This window comes from Emiliania huxleyi (genome assembly GCF_000372725.1).
Source record: "Emiliania huxleyi CCMP1516 unplaced genomic scaffold EMIHUscaffold_9, whole genome shotgun sequence".
Taxonomy (NCBI): Eukaryota; Haptophyta; order Isochrysidales; family Noelaerhabdaceae; genus Emiliania; species Emiliania huxleyi.
The window spans coordinates 745,562-762,385 of NW_005195301.1; the positions used below are offsets into that span (position 1 = coordinate 745,562).

Sequence of the window (16,824 nt, forward strand, 5' to 3'; positions counted from 1 at the left end):
CTGGGGGGGCCCCCCAAAGATTGGCGGAGGGGCCGCCAAAACCCGGCGTTTTTTTTTGCCCCCTTTTCATTTTCCCCCCCCCCCCCCCCCCCACCACCACCACCACCACACACACCACCACCACCTCCACCACCTCCACCACCACCAACAACAACAACTGCAGGCTGGCGCGTCGGAGCGGCGGCGGGCGGTGCAGGCGGCGCAGGAGCGGCTGGCGCACGCAGCGACCACTGCGCAGCTCGCATGCCGCGCGCTGCCGGCGGTGCGCTGCTCCGAGGGCGTCGCCGCCAAAGACGGGGAGGCGAGATCTAGCCGAGATACAGCCGAGGTACAGCCGAGGTACAGCCGAGGTGCAGGCGAGGCGCAGCCGCGGTACAGTTCTCTCCCTCTCGCTTCCGTATCTCGCTGCATCTCGCGTATCTCCCCCGCATCTCCCCGCATCTCCCCATATCTCCCCATATAAAGCTGGTGGGTGGTGGGGCTAGGCGCTCGAGCGGGCGACGCTCAAGGGTCCGTGCGCCGACTGGCTGACGGCGCTGCTGCAGTGCGAGGCGCTCCACCGCGGCCTCGACGCCGCGCGTGCCGAGGAGCTCGGCGAGGAGGGCGGTGTGGCGAGCCGCAAGGAGCTGCTCTCGGCCGCCCGCTGTTCGGCGGCGGCGGCGGAGGCGGCGGCCAGCGCAGAGGCGGCCGTCGGCGCCAAGGGGTCCGGCGCGGACGCGTTTCTGGAGGCGATGTGGGCGATGGACGGCGCGCTCGGCGACCAGAGCCCGCGGCTTGACAAGAAGCGAGAGCGCGCGGCGCTCGACCGCGCGCGCGCGGGATACCGCGAGCAGCTGGCTGTCGAGACGGCGCCGGCGGCGGTGCTGCACCTCAGCGTGCTGCTCCTCGAGGCGCGTGAGTACGCCTACTACTACTGCTACTATTCTTATTTCCGTGGTTGGTGCAGCTCTGCGTGCTGCTCCTCGAGGCGCATTATCCTTGTTCCGACGACGACGACTCCTATTACTAGAGTATTCTTATTTCCCCTATCCGCCAACTGAACCTCCGCGTCCCGCTCTTCAAGGCGTAGCGGCACGTTAGTCTTCGTATTCCTCTCATTATGGGTGCTCACTGTGTTTCTGCTCTTCGAGGCGGAGCGGCACGTTGGTATTCGTACTCCTCTCATTCCGGTTCTGCCTCACACCGCTGTCCTTGCCCCTCGCGAGGTGGAGCTGCACTCGCACCTGCTGGCGGTGCCGGGCCGGCTGGTGCCGTGCCTGCTCGACCACCTCCGGGAGGGGCTGCCGCCGCACGCGCACGCCGCCCTCGCAAAGTACCAGGCGAGGGGCTGCACACACACACACACACACACGCGCACGCCCCCCCACCGCCCAAACAGAAATACACCCTTCCTACCGTAACACTTGGAGCAACAGGCAACCATGTTGGTGCACTAGTCCCTCCCGCCGTCGCTCTTCGGAACCACGTGATCAACCGTTCTGGCAACGCCGCCACAGTACTGGCAGACTAACGCGTCGCGCTGTAGGATACGTGGGCGGGTCGAGTTCTCGGTTCGGCGCGGCTTCCCGATGGACTGGTATCGCGTGAGCACTATCACGGCGGGCGCGCGGAGGGAGAGCTTCTCCGAGAAAAGCAGGATGTCGGTGCTCTCCACCTCGTGCGCCTTGTTCTCTCGGAGGAGCAGAGCGCCGCGCACCGGGTGGCAGGCGGAGACGCGGGCGCGGAGGACGAGCTGCGCGACGACATCGAGGCAGTGCGCGCCATCGGGCTGAGCAAGGGCAAGGGCGAGAACAAGGGCTGAGCAAGGGCAAGGGCGATAATAACAAGGGCGAGGGGGCGTGATCGCCATGGGTGGCGACGCATCTTTCTTCTTTGGATTTGCGCTCGTAGCTGTGACTGCGACTTGTGCGCGCGGGCCGTAAGCGCGCGGATGCGCGTGATGTATGATGAAAGGCTAGCCGAAACCGATCCGTTGGGTGCGGTGCCGTGGGTGAGACCGATACAGCTCCGGGGAGATGGCACTCGGCAGTCCGGGCACGTTTGGGACCGATTTTTTCGCAGACGTTCATTTTCTGCACTGAAGCGCGCTGAGACCTGCGAGTCCTGAGGTAAGGTAAGGTAAGGTAGATTTCTCCACACACACAAAGTGGTGGGGCAAGGGGGGGCGACCCTCGCATCTCCACGCCCGGACACGGGCAGGAGCCCCACGGCATTCAAAGTGCAAGCGCCACTGGCCCGGTGCACGTGGGTGAGCAGCCTGCCCCTCCCTCCCGACAATAAACCAACTCCCGCACACACACAATCGCACTCTGGCCATCGAATGACTCCGAATGCTATCCGAATGACTCACTGTGTGTGCTAAGAGTGCGCCCCGCCCTCGGTATCTGGGTGGCAGGCGGGACTAGAGAGGCACGCCAGAGCACGGCCGGGGACGCGAGCCGCCATCTTGGACTATGAGGCGAGTATTTGCCACCGGGAGCTCGCCGCCGCCCGCCCCTACACCGCCGCGGCCGCCCTCCCAATGCGACTGCAAATACTCGCCTGCTGAGAGAGTTCATCCCACCATCGGCACCGTATTCGCCCACAGCACGCCAAGATATTCATATTGGTCTAGTGCACACATCAGCTCAGCGTGACCAATATCTCCAGCTTCCTTCATCGCTTGGCTGCTGCTTGGTGCATGGGGTGTTAGAGGGAGCGGACCCTGAGTTGAGGAAATCGGAGGACGCGACCCACTTCGCCACAGACGGTCCCGCGCCTCGCCACTATGACGGGTATACGACCGCGGCTCGTGTGCGTGTACCCGTCTTTGTCCGGAGTGAAAAGTCCAACGCGCTCGTCGGTGACGGTGTCCTCCAACCTGCGCCGCGCTCGGCGAACCTCGACAGCGCCTTCGGTGGCACGCATCTCTTTGCGCCTGAAGCCTGGAGAGCAGCTCCTCTGCTGCGCACACACTCTGCACAGTTGGCACAGCCTACTGTGCGGCTGCCACAGCTGTGACAGCGATGGGCTCGCCCTCACTGGCCCTCAGTCACTTGTGCTGCGGCTTGTGTGAGCGACACTGCTCGGCGACTGCCGGCACACTGTGAGACCATGGGTGTGAGGTAAAACCACGCTACCAGCGCTTGGTCACATCGGCCCCGAGGTCAGATCCATCTACTCTGTTGATGACAAGACTTGTCTACTGGCTGGAGCCGAGCAGGAGGGCCCAGCGCACAACCCCTGGTCAACTCAGGGTCCACCCCCCGTATTCACGTTCACACTCGCTCGGAAAAGTGAAATTTCGTTTCACATGAAATGTGAAGTGAAAGTGAAAGTGAAATCGATTCGCTGTTTCCATGTGAAATCACGAACCCTGCTGCCAGTGCCACTGGCGGCAGGTCCTCCACTCACACGCAGCTCGGCCGCTGCGGCAGGCAGAGGTTGTACAGCTCGCCCTGCTGGAAGAGCTTGGTGCCGAGGTGCGTCGTCGAGTCCTGCGACTTCCAACCGACCCACTTTGGCCGGATCTGCGAGAGGTCGTCCGGGCCGACGTAGTGCGGGTCCTAAGGTGAGGTGAGGTCAGGGAGACTTCTCCACACGCACGAGTGTGGTGGGGCAAGGGCCGGGCTAGTCCCTCGCGTCTCCACGTCTGGACGACAGGAGGCCCACGGGACTAAATGTGCAAGGCCCAGTGCGCGTGGGTGAGCGGTGATGTGTTTGTGTGTGTGTGTGTGTGGGTCCTTCGCGGTGAATACGCCGACTGTATTCCTATCAGAGCACCGCGTGAAGACAACGGATAGAGGAAGACAGTGCATACAGCTGAACACAGCGGACGACACCGGAATGCGTGTCTCTCGAGCGCCGGTTGGGATACACGGGCACGTATCCCCCTTCTAGGGTGCGCGACCATGATCAGGAAGCGCGCCTCGCCCGTCCTCTCATTGAAATCGACGCCGAGGAGGGTGAAGGCGAGCTCGCCTAGGTAGTTCGCCAACCAGTGAGTCAAACCTCTCATTGAAGTCGACGCCGCGGAGGGTGAAGGCGGAGCTCGCCGCCGCCAATCATCACCGGCGTGCCCTGCGACTCGAAGTGGTGCGCCTGCTCACAGCTTGCAGCCGTGAAGAGGCGCCGTTCACACCCGGCACGCTTCGGACTCGACGCGGCGCGCCAGCTGCCGCGCGTTCGCGGCGATGTCGTGCCTGCTCGAAGCAATCTCGGGGTCACCTCGCGGGCAATCTCGGGCAATCTCGGGTCATCGCGGCGACGTCGTGTGCCCCGACGCGCAGCTGAGGAAGCGGCACTGCACGCCGAGGGCGTGCTCGAGGTAAAAGCCGAGGTCCTGCGGGTGGGTTCGGGTACCATAGGGGTAGGGGAAGGTGGCTTCGGGTACTATGGGGGTAGGGGAGGATGGCTTCGGGTACCGTGGGGGTGGTGGAGGGTGGCTTCGGGTACCAGAGGGGTAGGGTAGAGGAGGATGGGTTCGGGTACCGTGGGGGTAGGGGAGGGTGGGTCCGGGTACCGTGGGGGGTAGGGGAGGGGCGCCGATGGCCTGCGATCCGAGCCACGTTTTTTTCCCCAGCAGCCCGTCCGCCTCCTGGCCGCAGTGGTCGACCAGCGTCTTTTGGATCTGGTAGTGGCTTGGGTTGGGGTGCGACGTGTAGCGCTGCAGCCGGAACCAGCTGATGATAGACTGCAGCGATCGGTACGCGCACCCCCAGCCGTTGTCGTCATACTTGTCGGTGCGGCCGGTGCCGGTGGGCTGGAGGTAGTGGTAGTACTCGTACTCGCCTGGTAAAAGACACATCGGGGCGGCGTGTATTTCTTTTTGGGCTGGGATGTATCTCGGCTACACCTCGGCTACACCTCGGCTGCATCTCGGCTACATCTCGCCTTGCACGAGCGAGACAACGCCGCCAGCCAGACCCGACGGCGCCAACCCCTCGTGTGGGCTCCTGAGCAAATACGCCGGCGCGCCGCCTCCGCCGCCGCCGCCGAGCGCGTTGCAAGTGCGCAACAGCGGCCGGTCGAGCGGCAGGCCTAGCTGGGAGAGGAGGCGCTCTATCTCCACTCTATCTCCACTCGATCTCCCCTCTATCTCCCCTCTATCTGGCAAGCCTAGCTGGGCGTGGAGGCGCTCTATCTTCACTCTATCTCCACTCGATCTCCCCTCTATCTCCCCTCTATCTGGCAGGCCTAGCTGGGCGTGGAGGCGCTCTATCTCCACTCTATCTCCACTCGATCTCCCCTCTATCTGGCAGGCCTAGCTGGGCGTGGAGGCGCTCTATCTCCCCTCTATCTCCACTCGATCTCCCCTCTATCTCCCCTCTATCTGGCAGGCCTAGCTGGGCGTGGAGGCGCTCGCGCAGCGGCCGCGCCGACGGCTCGCTTGCCTGCGAGAAAGAGGGGAGCTGGAGGGGAGATAGAGGGGAGATGGAGGGGAGATAGAGGGGAGATAGAGAGTGGAGATAGAGCGGAGATAGAGCGGAGATAGAGTGGAGATGCACCTCGGCTACTCTCGGCGACTCTCGGCAAATCTCAGCGACTCTCGGCGAAACCAAATCGTCTCAGCGACTCTCGGCGACTCTCACCTCTTCCCCAACGGCGAGGGCGTACTCGAGGCAGACCGGCACCGCGAGGCCCTCCGGCAGCACCTGTTCACACCGCCTCGCTGTGAACGGAAACGGCGCCCTTGACCTCCCGCGGCCGCCGCGAGGCCCTCCGGTAGCACCGCGCATGCGACAGGCGCCACACCGGCCTTCAGCAGCCCGCCCAGCGACGCCGCCTGCTCCGCCAGCGCACGCTGCAGCGCGGCGGCGGCGGCGCCGAGCGACCCGTCCCGCCGCGACTGCACGACAACGTCAAGCTTGAGCCGGTGCGCGCCGCCGCCGCCGCCGCCGCCGCCGCCGCCGCCGCCGCCGTCGCCCGCAGCCTCGGCGGCGGGCGGAGCGAGGAAGAGGCACACGGCCTGTTCAGAGCTGCGAGGTGTGAAGAGACGCCGTTCACAGCCGAGGCGCCGAGACAAGAAGAGACACTTCACGGACTTCAGATAGAGTGGAGATAGAGTGGAGATCGAGTGGAGATCGAGTGGAGATAGAGTGGAGATCGAGTGGAGATCGAGTAGAGTGGAGCTAGAGTTTCACGGCCTGCGACGCAGCATCGCCCGCCGCGGCGCTCTCCTCCCACAGCACTGCAGCCTACGTGCTGAATACGCCGACATGAGGGCGGGAGGTACGGTATCGTGCAGAGCATTCAGAGCACCGCGTGACTACGAGGGGTGCGCAGACAGTGCATACGGCGGGACCCGGCTGAGTACAGTTGAATGCGTGTCCTCTTGAGCGCTGGTTGGAAGACAAGATCACGTCTTCCGCCTCTAGGGCTCCGAGCTGCCAGATATGGGGGAGATACGGGGGAGATACGGGGGAGATATGGGGAGATCTTCCGCCTCTAGGCACTACCGCCTCGAACAGTTGACCGTCGAACAGTTGGCGGGCGGCAGCGACACCGTCTCCAGCCTGTGCGGCCTCCCGCCCGCCGCCTCCTCCTCCGCCTCCGCCGCCGCCTCCTCCGCCTCCGCCGCCTCCGCCTCCGCCTCCTCCGCCGCTCTTCTTCCCTTTGCCGCCCTTCTTGCCGCCCTTCTTGCCCCCCTTCTTCCCTCCTCGCGCCTCCGCCTCCGCCTCCTCCTCCTCCTCGTCGCCGTCGCCGTCGCCGCCAGGAGCAGCCACGCCCCACGGCTCGACGAGCGCAGCGCAGGTCCGGCCCGCCTCCTATCATGTATCGAGCACGAGCATTGCGGCGTTCGACTGCCACTCATGAGAACAGCGCAGCGCCTGCCCGCCTCCTGCCCGGGCGCCACCACGCCCACCTGCGGCGCGTCCGTGAACGCAAAGTGGAGCCGCCTGCGCGCTCACCATGAGTAGTCTCGGGTCCTCTCGTGCTCACCATGAGTGCTCTCGGGTACTCTCGGGTACTCTCGGGTACTCTCGGGTACTCTCGGGTACTCTCGGGTACTCTCGGGTACTCTCGGGTCCTCTCGGGTCCTCTCGGGTCCTCTCGGGTCCTCTCGGGTCCTCTCGGGTCCTCTCGGGTACTCTCGGGTACTCTCGGTCAATCTCGGGTCATCTCGGGTCATCTCCACTGAGGAGCCGCCTGGAGCGCAGCTCCTCGACGAGCGAGGCGACGCCGGCCGGCGGTGGCGCCGAAAGCGAGACGGCGAGGCGCGCGCGGAGGGACAGGTGGGTCGCAGCGAACCGCGCACGCCGCTCCGCCTCGGGCGCCACCGTCGCGGCAGCGAACGAGCCGCCTCGGAAGAAGGCGGCGGCGCCGCCGCCGCAGGTGGCGGCGCAGAGGAGGCTCCCGGAGCGCTCGGCGTCGGCGAGGGCCGGCAGCCGGGGCGCGCACGCGCCGAGCAGCTTCGCCAGCCGCGCGGCCGCCTCGGGCGGCGCGCAGTCCGAGTAGACACCAAGCGGCGTCAGGCCTCGCGGCCAGAGCGATGTGCCGAGCGCCGACGCGTCGCCGCAGGCCCAGTCCGGAAGGCCGTCGTCCGTGGTGGCGGCGCAGCCGACACCGAGGAGCGGCACGGGCTCGCCGGCCTCGTCGAGGAAGCCGAGGAGCCAGCCGCACGGGCCGGGCAGCGGCAAACCAAGCTCGCCGGCTGCCATGCCCGCGGATTTCTTTGGGCGTATTCTTTCTTTTTTCGGTGCGAGCGCAGTTCACTAAATGCTAAAAAAGAAAAACGCCGGCCTCCAGTGCCATCCCTGTGTGGTGGCGGCGTGCCGTCCTCCCATCCCTCCCTTGGGCGTTAGCTATTGTTGGCAACCCATGGGCGGTCTGTTCCATTCTTTCTTTCTTTATCATGCTAAAAAGAAAAACTGGCCCTCCAGTTCCATGCTCGCCTCGCCCCCGGGCAGAACGCCGGCAACGAGGCCGCGGGCGGCGCTCTTCAGCTCCGCCACTGAGGGCGGCGCGGCTCCACTCGCCACGCCGCGCTCCGCCTCGGCCGCGGCTGACCGGCCACTCTTCGCGCTCTCGCTGCCCGACTTTGACGGAGGAGGCGGCGGCTTCGGCACGGCGCCGGGTGCGGTGCCGGACCGCTTCTCGCAGGCGGGTGCCGCCCTGGTCACGCGCGGCGCCGTCTCCGACCCCGTCGCCGCCGACGCTCCCGCCGACGTGGCGCTCTCGCAGCGGTTTGCGCTCGCGCTCGAGGAGTGGTGGGTGGCGCAGAGGGCGCCGCCGCCGGTGGCGGGGTACCTGCCGCTGCTCGAGGCGTACGAGGCGCTCGCCTCCGCCGCCCTCGACGACACCGAGCGCAAGCTTCGCGCCCCGGACGGAGGCGGCGGCTCACGGCCGGCGCTGGAGGCGGAGGCGGCGGCGCTGCGCGCAGAGAGGCAGAGCTGGCGGCTGCTCCTCCGTCTGTATGCGGGCTTCGACGGGCGACAGGCGGCGCCGCCCCCCTTCCCGCCCCCGCCCGACGACTGGGGCGCCATGCTCCGCGCACTCGGACCAGCCGCCGCCGGCGGCGGCGGCGGCGGCGGCGGCGGAGGCGGGGCAGAGGCGCTCGCGGCGACGGCGGCGGCGGCGGGGCTGCCGACGAAGAGCTTGCATGACGAGGAGGTGCAGGAGGCGGCGCTGCGGCAGGCGGACCCCGTCGCCGACCTGGCGCTGCGGGCGGTGCGGTGGGCGGAGGACGGCGCGAGGGAGAAGCCGCGCCCGCTGCCGCTGCCGGTCACGCATCGGTCGACCGCCTTCCGCCTCGCAGTGGGCGAGGCGGCGGCGCACGGCCTTCCCACGTCCCTCGACCCTGACGCGCCGGCGCGCGAGGGGAGGAGGCTCGACGCCGAGGACGAGGAGGAGGAGGCGGCGCTGCTGCGGACGGTGTGGCTGATGGTGCGGTGCGGGCGCGTCGCGGAGGCGCGACAGCTGTGCCGGCAGTGCGGCCAGCCGTGGAGGAAAAAGAAATCGAGGCGGCGCCTTACTTCCTTTTTAGGCCCAGCAGCTGTGCCGGCAGTGCGGCCAGCCGTGGCGCGCGGCGACGCTGGGGGGCGGCGAGCCGTGGCGGTACGACTCCGCAGCTGGCGGGTGGGTTGGCAACCCGGACCGGCCGCTATGGCGCAGTGCGTGCGGCGCCATAGCGCGGCGGGCGCTGCAGCGGCCCGAGGTGCCGGCGTCGGCGCACGAGGCGGCGGCTTACGCGTCGCTCGCGTCGGACGCGTCGCTGCTGCACGCAGTCCTGCCGGTCTGCGGCGGGTGGGAGGATGAGGTCTGGGCGCGCCTCAAGCCGTCTGTCGGCAAACACATCGCCGAGCAGCAGAGGCGCCTCTCCGAGATGTCGCCGAGATGTCGCCGAGATGTCGCCGAGATCTAGCCGAGATCTCGCCGAGATCTCGCCGAGATCCAGCCGAGATACAGTCGAGATCTCGCCGAGATCCCGCCCATGGCCCACCGCAGGCGCCTCTCCGACGGCCAGCCGCTTCGCCACGAGCACGCGCTGCCGCTGCAGGCGACCCGCCGCAGAAAGGACACAGCCACTCACACTGCCAGAAGAGCAACCAGCAGACTCCGAACAGCAGTGATAGTGATCGCGCTGGCCGCAGTATAGCAAGACCGTGCTGTGACGACAGTAAGAATGCGACTAACGCACGCACGCCCCGCCGCTGCAGCGCGTGCTCGAGCTGCTCGACGCGGCCGCCGAGGGCGGGGCGGCGGCGGAGGCGGCGGCGGCGCGGCGGCACTGCGAGGTGCAGTCGCGGCTGATCGCGATGCGCGGGCTCCTCCTCCCCCTCCCTTCCGGCGCAGAGGCGGCCGCGGCGGCGTTGGGCGCGGACCCGCTCGGCGCGGCACAGCAAGCGTTCACCGAGGCGCGCGCCGCTCTCGTCCCCTACCGCCACGGGACCGAACCCACACTGGGTTCGAGACTCTGGGGGGTATGGTACTAGGCACTCCGCCTTGCCGCCGGCGTCGGCGCCACCACATTGGCGGGCGGCGCGGGCGGGGCGGCCGCGTCGTTTGCGCTGGTGGCTGCGGCACCGCAAGCGGGCGGGGCGGCGGGGGGAGAGAGGGTGCGCTTCCACTCGCTGCGGTTCGGCGCGCACCTCTCGCTCTTCCTGCGGCCGGTGCTGGGCGCGATGGGGGCGGCGGAGTTGACGCGCGAGGCGGACGACGCGATGCAGTCGCTGCTCTCAGAGTACGTCTCTCTCCTCGGCGCCGTCGGCGCCGCCGCCGTCGGCGCCGTCGACTCGCGCGCCGCCGCCGCCGCCGCCGCCGCGCCATTTGGGCCGTCGGGCGGCGGCGAGGAGGCGCCGACGCTGCAGCAGATGGCGGCCGCCGTGTCGCTGCTCGCTCAGGCGCTGCTCCCGTCCCCTACCGGCACGGGACCGCAACCCACACCGGATTCGGCACTCTGGAGGTATGGTACCAGGCGCTCTCGCCCGACGAGAAGGTCGTCGACGGCGTCGCACAGACTGTTGACTCCCGGCTGACCATCACCCCTCGAGTCTGCGTGTGTATGGCTCCTCCTTCAGGTCGTCGACGGCGTCGCCTCCTTCCTCTGCAAGCTGCCGCACGACCTGCCGCCGGCGCAGAAGACGCTGTGTTTCGGCGAGGCGGCGCGGCTGCTGCCGCCCGAGCAGCGGCCGCTGCTGCCGCACATCGCACTGCGCGCCGTGACCCACCGGCAGTCGCTGCCTCTTCCGCCGCCCGCGCAGCCCGCCGCGCTCGCGGGCGCGCCGCACGCACACCGCGCATGAGCGCGGCGTGAACGGCGCCTCCTGCACGCCCCCCCCCCCCCCCCCGGCTGTGAACAGGCGCCTTGCGCGACACGCTGCAGTGCGTCCGCTGGCTGACCGTTCCGTCGGCCGCCGTCCCACCCGCGGTAGAGGGAGGGGGCGGCGACGCGGAGAATGCGTGGCGGCTGGTGCAGGCGGTTGACACTCCGTAGTGAATCGACCACTCTTGATCCATTGCTTGGCACTCTCTAATCAATCGACTATTCTTAATCCATTGCGGCGGACGCTTGGCTCTGCTGGTGCAGGCGCTGTCGCAGGCGCTGCTCGCGCTGCGGCGCGCCGCCGCCGCGTCGAGCGGCCGTGTCGAGCTGCTGGTCGGTCCGTTCCTAGACACCTCCGAGCCATCTCCCAGACCTGTCTAGACATGACCCCCCCCCACCCACCCACCCTCCCAGCACCCTCTTCGCACCCTCCCCCGCACCCTCCCCGCACCCTCCCCGCACCCTCCCCGCACCCTCCTCGCACTCTGCCCGCACCTTACCCGCACCTTGCCCCCGCCTTGCCCCCACCTTGCCCCCGCACCTTGCCCGCAGGTACCGCCTCTGGCGTGCGTGGCGCGCTGCCGTCGGAAGAGACAGAGGCTCTCCTTGTGGAGCTGGGAGCCTCGAAAAGAGATACGTCGGCACCAGAGACTCCTGCTTTTAGGCTCTCCTTGATGAGCTGGGAGCGCACGCACGCGCCGCCGCCGCCGCCGACCCGCTGCTTGGCGAGTCGCTCGAGCCGATGCTCTTTGAGCTCCGCTTCTGGTCGGCGGCGCTGCGCGCGCACGCAGCGCACGCCGCGTGCTTGCGCGCGCTCGAGGGGGGTGGGCTCGCTGGTACCGCACCTCCAGAGTACCGAACCCGGTGTGGGTTCACTCCCGAGGGTGGTGCGGTAGGTGGGCCCGCCGCGGCCGTCGTCGGCGCGGCGGCGCGTTCGCTCGACGCGGCGACGCGGGAGGCGCTGACCAGCGTCGTGATGCAGTACGAGGGCGAGACGATGGGCCGGCTGCCGAGCGTCGCCGAGGTCGAATTCATTGTTCACTCACATTCTGTCTCCACTCGTACTTGAACCACAATACAGCCGCCGCGCGTCGGCGAGGCATCATTCATTCTCAATTCCGAGTCTACTTCCTATGGTTCTAACAATCCTCACTGACGGACCGCGTCGCCGAGGTCGACGCCGTGATGGCCGGGCAGCGCGCCGGCGCGGGCGTGCTGGCGATGCATCTGAAGGACGAGGAGAGCGGCGCGGCGCACCGCTCCGCGGCCGCGCTGCGGCGGCTGCGGCGCCAGCTGGTGGCCGCCGCTCGCGCTGACGCTGCGCCGCTCGCTGCGCCGCTCGGTCTGGTGAGAGGGCGGGTTTGGGTGTTGTGTGGTAGGTTCCTCCGCTCGTGCGCAACGTCCACCACGTGCTCCTCGAGGCGGGCCGCAAGACGGGCGACCAGGACCTGCTCCACCTCTCGCTCTATGTCGCCGACTTGGTCGCCGGCGGGCGGTGCTGGCTCTACCAAGCGAGGGCGGGGCGGTGAGTGGGCAGTAATTGCCACTGATAGGTCGCCGACGCGCGGTACGGCCTCTACTCTAACTTCGACGCACCGGGGCTGCAGCACCTGCTCTCGCAGTTCCGCGCCTCGGCCCTGGAGCTGCTGTCGGCCGGCGACGGCGTCGAGACGGCGTGAGCACGCCGGGTGGGGAGGGGTCTGGAGGAAGGAGGGGGGGGGGGGGGGGCATATTGGCGACCACTGTGGCCGGCTTGCGTCCCACGTGCTTGGCCCGGCGCGCGGGCCCGGCGAAGGGGGAAGAGGAGAAGAGGGGGAGCGGTGGGGAGGGCAGGGGGGGGCGCATTATAGTTCTATTCTTCTTTTTACCTTGGAGCACTTGGAGCCTGTTTCCAATTTCTTTTTTCCTCGTACCCCCCCAAGAGACGGACATCGGTCATCGCCGACGGCGCCGTCGCGAGCAGGTTGAGAGGCCAATGTCCGCGGAGACAGTGCCCGTAGAGCTGCCGACGACGCCGCAGGGGAATAGCGACGCCCTGCTGCCGACAACGTCGCAGGGCAAGGTTGACGCCCTGCTGTCGCAGGCCGCCTGGCTGACGGCACAGGAGTCCATCCTCTTTGAAGCGGACGAGGCATGACGCCTTGCCTGCCGCCGTCGCCGCCGCCACCCTCCCACGCTGCCTCCACCACCCTTCAGGACGATATTGAGGACGATTGCGTGCCGGCGGGCGCCGGCGAGATCCACGTCGGGTGCAGCGTGCGACTGCGGGCGCCGGGCCTCGAGGGCGACGGGTGCGCGACACTTCGGACAGACCTCCCTCCCAACCGCTGTCTCCGACCGCCGCTTGCACATCTCTGCCAGCGCTGCCGTGGCCGCCCTCGGCACGTCCACGATTCGCCCTGCCGACACGTTTGTGAGACCCCCTGCCGACACGTCCACGACACGCGTGACCGCGATGCAGGTACGTCGCGACGGTCACAGGCTGGAGCAGTAGGAGCTGGGCAGAGGCGTGGGGTGGGGAGGAGGAGAGTCAGCCGCCGCGGAGCTGTTCACACGCGTAGGCCGGAGCAGCAAGGGGTGGGTGTGGCTCTACCACGATGGCCGGATGTACAAGGAGCTGTTCACACGCGTAGGCCGGAGCAGCAAGGGGTGGGTGTGGCTCTACCACGATGGCCGGATGTACAAGGAGCTGTTCACACGCGTAGGCCGGAGCAGCAAGGGGTGGGTGTGGCTCTACCACGATGGCCGGATGTACAAGCTGTTCACACGCGTAGGCCGGAGCAGCAAGGGGTGGGTGTGGCTCTACCACGATGGCCGGATGTACAAGGCGTCTTCTTCTAGCCTTTGATTAGGGCTCTAGGGCCCGGCTAGAAGAATAGAGAAGCGACTGTTAGGTTAGGACACAAGAGCGCCAGAAACTGGATGCATGTGTTTGGTATTCAAGTACGGCTCGGTCGGACTCGGCTGGGCTCTCACTGTTCCCGGATCCCTTGTATCCACGCGATGTTGCGAGCACGTGGCGTGTTACCGTAGTATTGACACCCTGGCGTGGGGATGTCTATGGCGTAGGTGCAATAGCAGAGAACTGCTCCGGCAGGAACTAACAGTTAATCGCTGAGTATTCGTTAGGTGCAGGAGCGGTACTGCAGGCTGCTCCACACGGCGACGGAGGTGACGCTCGCGACGGCCAAGGCGTCCACGACATGTCCGCCGCATGTCGGCGACACGTCCACGACACGTCCACGAACACGCCCACGACACGCCCACGACACGTCCGCGACACGTCCACGACATGTCCACACGACACACGCCCACGACACACGCCCACGACAACGCCCACGACACGTCCATGACACGTCCACGACATGTCCGAAGGCGGCAAGGGCGGCGGAGGCGGCAAGGGCGGCGGAGGCGGCCGCGGCGGCCGAGGCGGCGGCGCAAAAGAGGGCGGTGTCTAAGGCGGAGGCGCTGGCGACGGAGGCGGCGAAGGCGGAGGCGGCGGCGGCGGCGAAGATTGCGGCGGCCGAGGCGCTCGCGGCGCAGGAGGAGTTTGATGCGACCGCGCCGGTGCTTCCGGACACGCCGCGGCGCGGCGGCCGTGTGCGAGTGCATTAAGAATGAAGAATCGCTGATGAAGGTTCGTGGTTTGAGAATTCGTAGGCGCGGCTGCCGCGTGCGAGTGGTTGCAGAACCCTAGACGCGGATGATAGGCGAGACCCCTGTGTTCCGACGGAGCGCTCGAGAGGGCGCTCCTTCGGCTGTATGTGGCTGTTGCGTATTCGGCTGTTGCTTGCGTCTCCTTCGTAGCCCTCGTAGTACAGATCCCTGTACTCCTTCCTTCATAGCCGTTGTAGTACAGATGTCAGACCCTGTCTTCCGCTCAGAGCCCTCTATCGGCTGTATTCGGCTATGCGCTTCGCTCATAGCCCTTGTAGACAGACCCGCTATTCTAGCGAGGAGACACGTGCTCGGCTGTACTCGGTTGTGCGCCGCTGTACTCGCTGTACCTGTCGCCCCGAGCGATGCTGCGAGTACACGGCACGATGTCCTACCGCCCCACACCCTGACCTTGGTGTGACCACGACGTAGGAAGTGTCTAGGAGGTGTCTAGGAGGTGTCTACTGACTTTGGTGTGACCATGACGTAGGTTGGAGACGACGGGCGCTGGTCCGGTCGCGTGGGTGTCGTGACCGGTCACGCGCAATTCCTGTTGGGTCACTAGTTATTCGTTCTGATAGTAGCGAACGATTGTGGCAGGCATTGCCAAGTCTTCGCTGCTTGATGAATTATTAATAGTAACGAGTACTAACAGTGACCGCTGCCTGTCAGGCGCAAGCAAGGCGTCCGCGTGGGTCGTCGTCGGAGAGCACCTCCTAGACACTATGAAGACGTTTCCTAGACACTTCGTAGACACTTCCTAGACATGGACATTCTCCTAGCTACTTGACGACAGCTCCTAGTTTGGCGCTCGCGGTAGGGACACACCTGCATGAGCCTTCCGCGAACCTTCCTGCAGGCGAGCGTATCTATCGCGTCAAGCTCAAGCACGCACACGTCATCGCCACGCCGCTCGCGCCGCAGGCAAGTCTCGCCTCATCTCGGCCGATCTCGGCCATCTTGTCTCATCCTGTCTCCTCTCGGCTCCTCTCGGCTCCTCTCGGCTCCCCTCGGCTCCCCTCGGCTCCCTCGGCTCCCCTCGGCTCCCCTCGGCTCCCCTCGGCTCCCCTCGGCTCCTCTCGGCTCCTCTCGGCTCCCCTCGGCTCCCCTCGGCTCCCCTCGGCTCCCCTCGGCTCCTATCGGCTCCCCTCGGCTCCCCTCGGCTCCCCTCGGCTCCCCTCGGCTCCTCTCGGCTCCTCTCGGCTCCTCTCGGCTCCTCTCGGCTCCTCTCGGCTCCTCTCCTCTCCTCTCCTCTCGTTTGAGCTCGGCTGAGCTCGGCTATACCGAGTGGCTTTATCGATATCGCGGCCGTCAGCGCCACTCCCCGCTTCGCAGGGCCTGGCGGCGGCGGCGCCGCTGACGCGATTCTCGCAGGCGGAGGCGGTAGTCGCAGCGGCGTATAGGCAGCCGTAGGCAGCAGTTCATTAACACGATCGGGGGCACCCCCCTCCACGCCCCACGGTGGGAGTAGAGCATGCCGAGGCAGCGCAGCCGCTGAAGAGCTTGGCGAGCGCGTTCTGCTCCTCGGTGCGCATGTCGCCGTTGGCGGGGTAGGGGTGCTGGTGCTGGTGCGATGAGCCGACCCGAAGTAGCAGCGTCCGTAGTAGCAGCGTCCGTAGTAGCCACGTCTCCTGTCGCTAGTCGCGTGGGCGAGGAGGGGGGTGCCGATCGTGTGGACGAATGGCTGACCGGACGAGTCCGTAGTAGCGACAGGAGACGCGGCCTGAGTGCACACTGACAGAGACAGGGACATGAGGCGTCACATGCACTCAGGCCGCGTGACAGAGACAGAGACAGAGACAGGCCGAGTGGACAGAGACAGGGACGGGAGGCGTCACATGCACAAACACGTAGTTGGCTCTCGCAGGAGTCGCGAGGATCCCCCCCCCCCCCCCCCCCCTGCCCGCCCCGCCTTCTCTTTTGCCCCACCACGTGTGGAGAAGGTTACCTTCCCTTACCTCGTCGCAGGTCGTTGTGGACGAGATCGCCTCCCCCGACGACGCTCTCTCGGTGGAGGCAGCAGCCGCACGGCAGTCGGGGCGGCGTATGAGCCGCTCGCGGTCCTTTTGGGAGACGGAGGGAGCTGGCGACAGCAGCGCCACGGCCTGAAGGCCGCCGCGCTGTCGGTGGCACCGCGCTGCTCGCGCCCCCTGGCATGTGAACAGCCACCGCGGTCTATGCTCGCGCGCGCGAAGACGTCCCGGCTGCCCGTTGAGGGAGGGGGGGGGGGGGGTCTTTGTTGGTGAAAACGGGGGGGGGGGGGGATTACCCCCCCCCGTGGCCGGCAATTCCCACCCCCCCTTATAAAACCCCTGGGGCAAAAACCAAAACCCGTGGTGCTGCAGTGGGTTTTTCTGTGGGGAAACCCCCGGCCCCCAAAAAAAGGGCTGGGGGGGGGAAATGCTGTGAGCCCCCGGACGCCG

At 67.2% G+C, this 16,824-nt stretch overlaps 6 protein-coding genes across 6 annotated transcripts in view; 3 read left to right on the forward strand and 3 right to left on the reverse strand.

Moving 5' to 3' along the window:
- Positions 1-1,801, forward strand: part of EMIHUDRAFT_199091 (hypothetical protein) — a gene marked incomplete at both ends in the record, with an annotated part of 4,791 nt that extends 2,990 nt beyond the window's left edge. The window contains 7 exons of the mRNA XM_005757763.1: positions 197-262; positions 486-608; positions 702-940; positions 1,064-1,142; positions 1,206-1,312; positions 1,526-1,643; positions 1,679-1,801. Coding sequence (XP_005757820.1) covers positions 197-262; positions 486-608; positions 702-940; positions 1,064-1,142; positions 1,206-1,312; positions 1,526-1,643; positions 1,679-1,801 — 855 coding nt within the window. The remainder of the gene's footprint in view (positions 1-196; positions 263-485; positions 609-701; positions 941-1,063; positions 1,143-1,205; positions 1,313-1,525; positions 1,644-1,678) is intronic.
- Positions 1,802-3,389: 1,588 nt separating this feature from the next.
- Positions 3,390-3,997, reverse strand: EMIHUDRAFT_199092 (hypothetical protein; the record flags this gene model as incomplete). Its single annotated transcript, XM_005757764.1, has 2 exons — positions 3,390-3,545; positions 3,890-3,997. 2 exons carry the CDS (start codon positions 3,995-3,997, stop codon positions 3,390-3,392), a joined length of 264 nt encoding a protein of 87 aa, XP_005757821.1.
- A 117-nt stretch (positions 3,998-4,114) lies between these two features.
- Positions 4,115-4,786, reverse strand: EMIHUDRAFT_199093 (hypothetical protein; the record flags this gene model as incomplete). The annotated part of the gene is made up of 2 exons (XM_005757765.1): positions 4,115-4,181; positions 4,548-4,786. The coding sequence occupies 2 exons, from the start codon at positions 4,784-4,786 to the stop codon at positions 4,115-4,117; spliced, it is 306 nt and encodes a 101-aa protein (XP_005757822.1).
- Positions 4,787-8,965: 4,179 nt separating this feature from the next.
- Positions 8,966-9,968, forward strand: EMIHUDRAFT_433179 (hypothetical protein). Its single transcript, XM_005757766.1, has one exon. The coding sequence runs from the start codon at positions 9,316-9,318 to the stop codon at positions 9,730-9,732; it is 417 nt and encodes a 138-aa protein (XP_005757823.1). The 5' UTR covers positions 8,966-9,315; the 3' UTR covers positions 9,733-9,968.
- A 2,751-nt stretch (positions 9,969-12,719) lies between these two features.
- Positions 12,720-13,238, forward strand: EMIHUDRAFT_199096 (hypothetical protein; the record flags this gene model as incomplete). The annotated part of the gene is made up of 3 exons (XM_005757767.1): positions 12,720-12,806; positions 12,941-13,035; positions 13,226-13,238. 3 exons carry the CDS (start codon positions 12,720-12,722, stop codon positions 13,236-13,238), a joined length of 195 nt encoding a protein of 64 aa, XP_005757824.1.
- A 3,464-nt stretch (positions 13,239-16,702) lies between these two features.
- EMIHUDRAFT_199097 (hypothetical protein) overlaps positions 16,703-16,824 on the reverse strand; it is a gene marked incomplete at both ends in the record, with an annotated part of 1,294 nt that continues 1,172 nt past the window's right edge. Inside the window, one exon of the mRNA XM_005757768.1 lies at positions 16,703-16,713. Within this exon, the coding sequence (XP_005757825.1) occupies positions 16,703-16,713 (11 nt within the window). The remainder of the gene's footprint in view (positions 16,714-16,824) is intronic.

What these genes read in the sequence shown, in the direction of transcription:
- EMIHUDRAFT_433179 (XM_005757766.1), top strand. Translation starts at nt 9,316, where the DNA reads ATGTCGCCGAGATGTCGCCGAGATCTAGCCGAGATCTCGCCGAGATCT.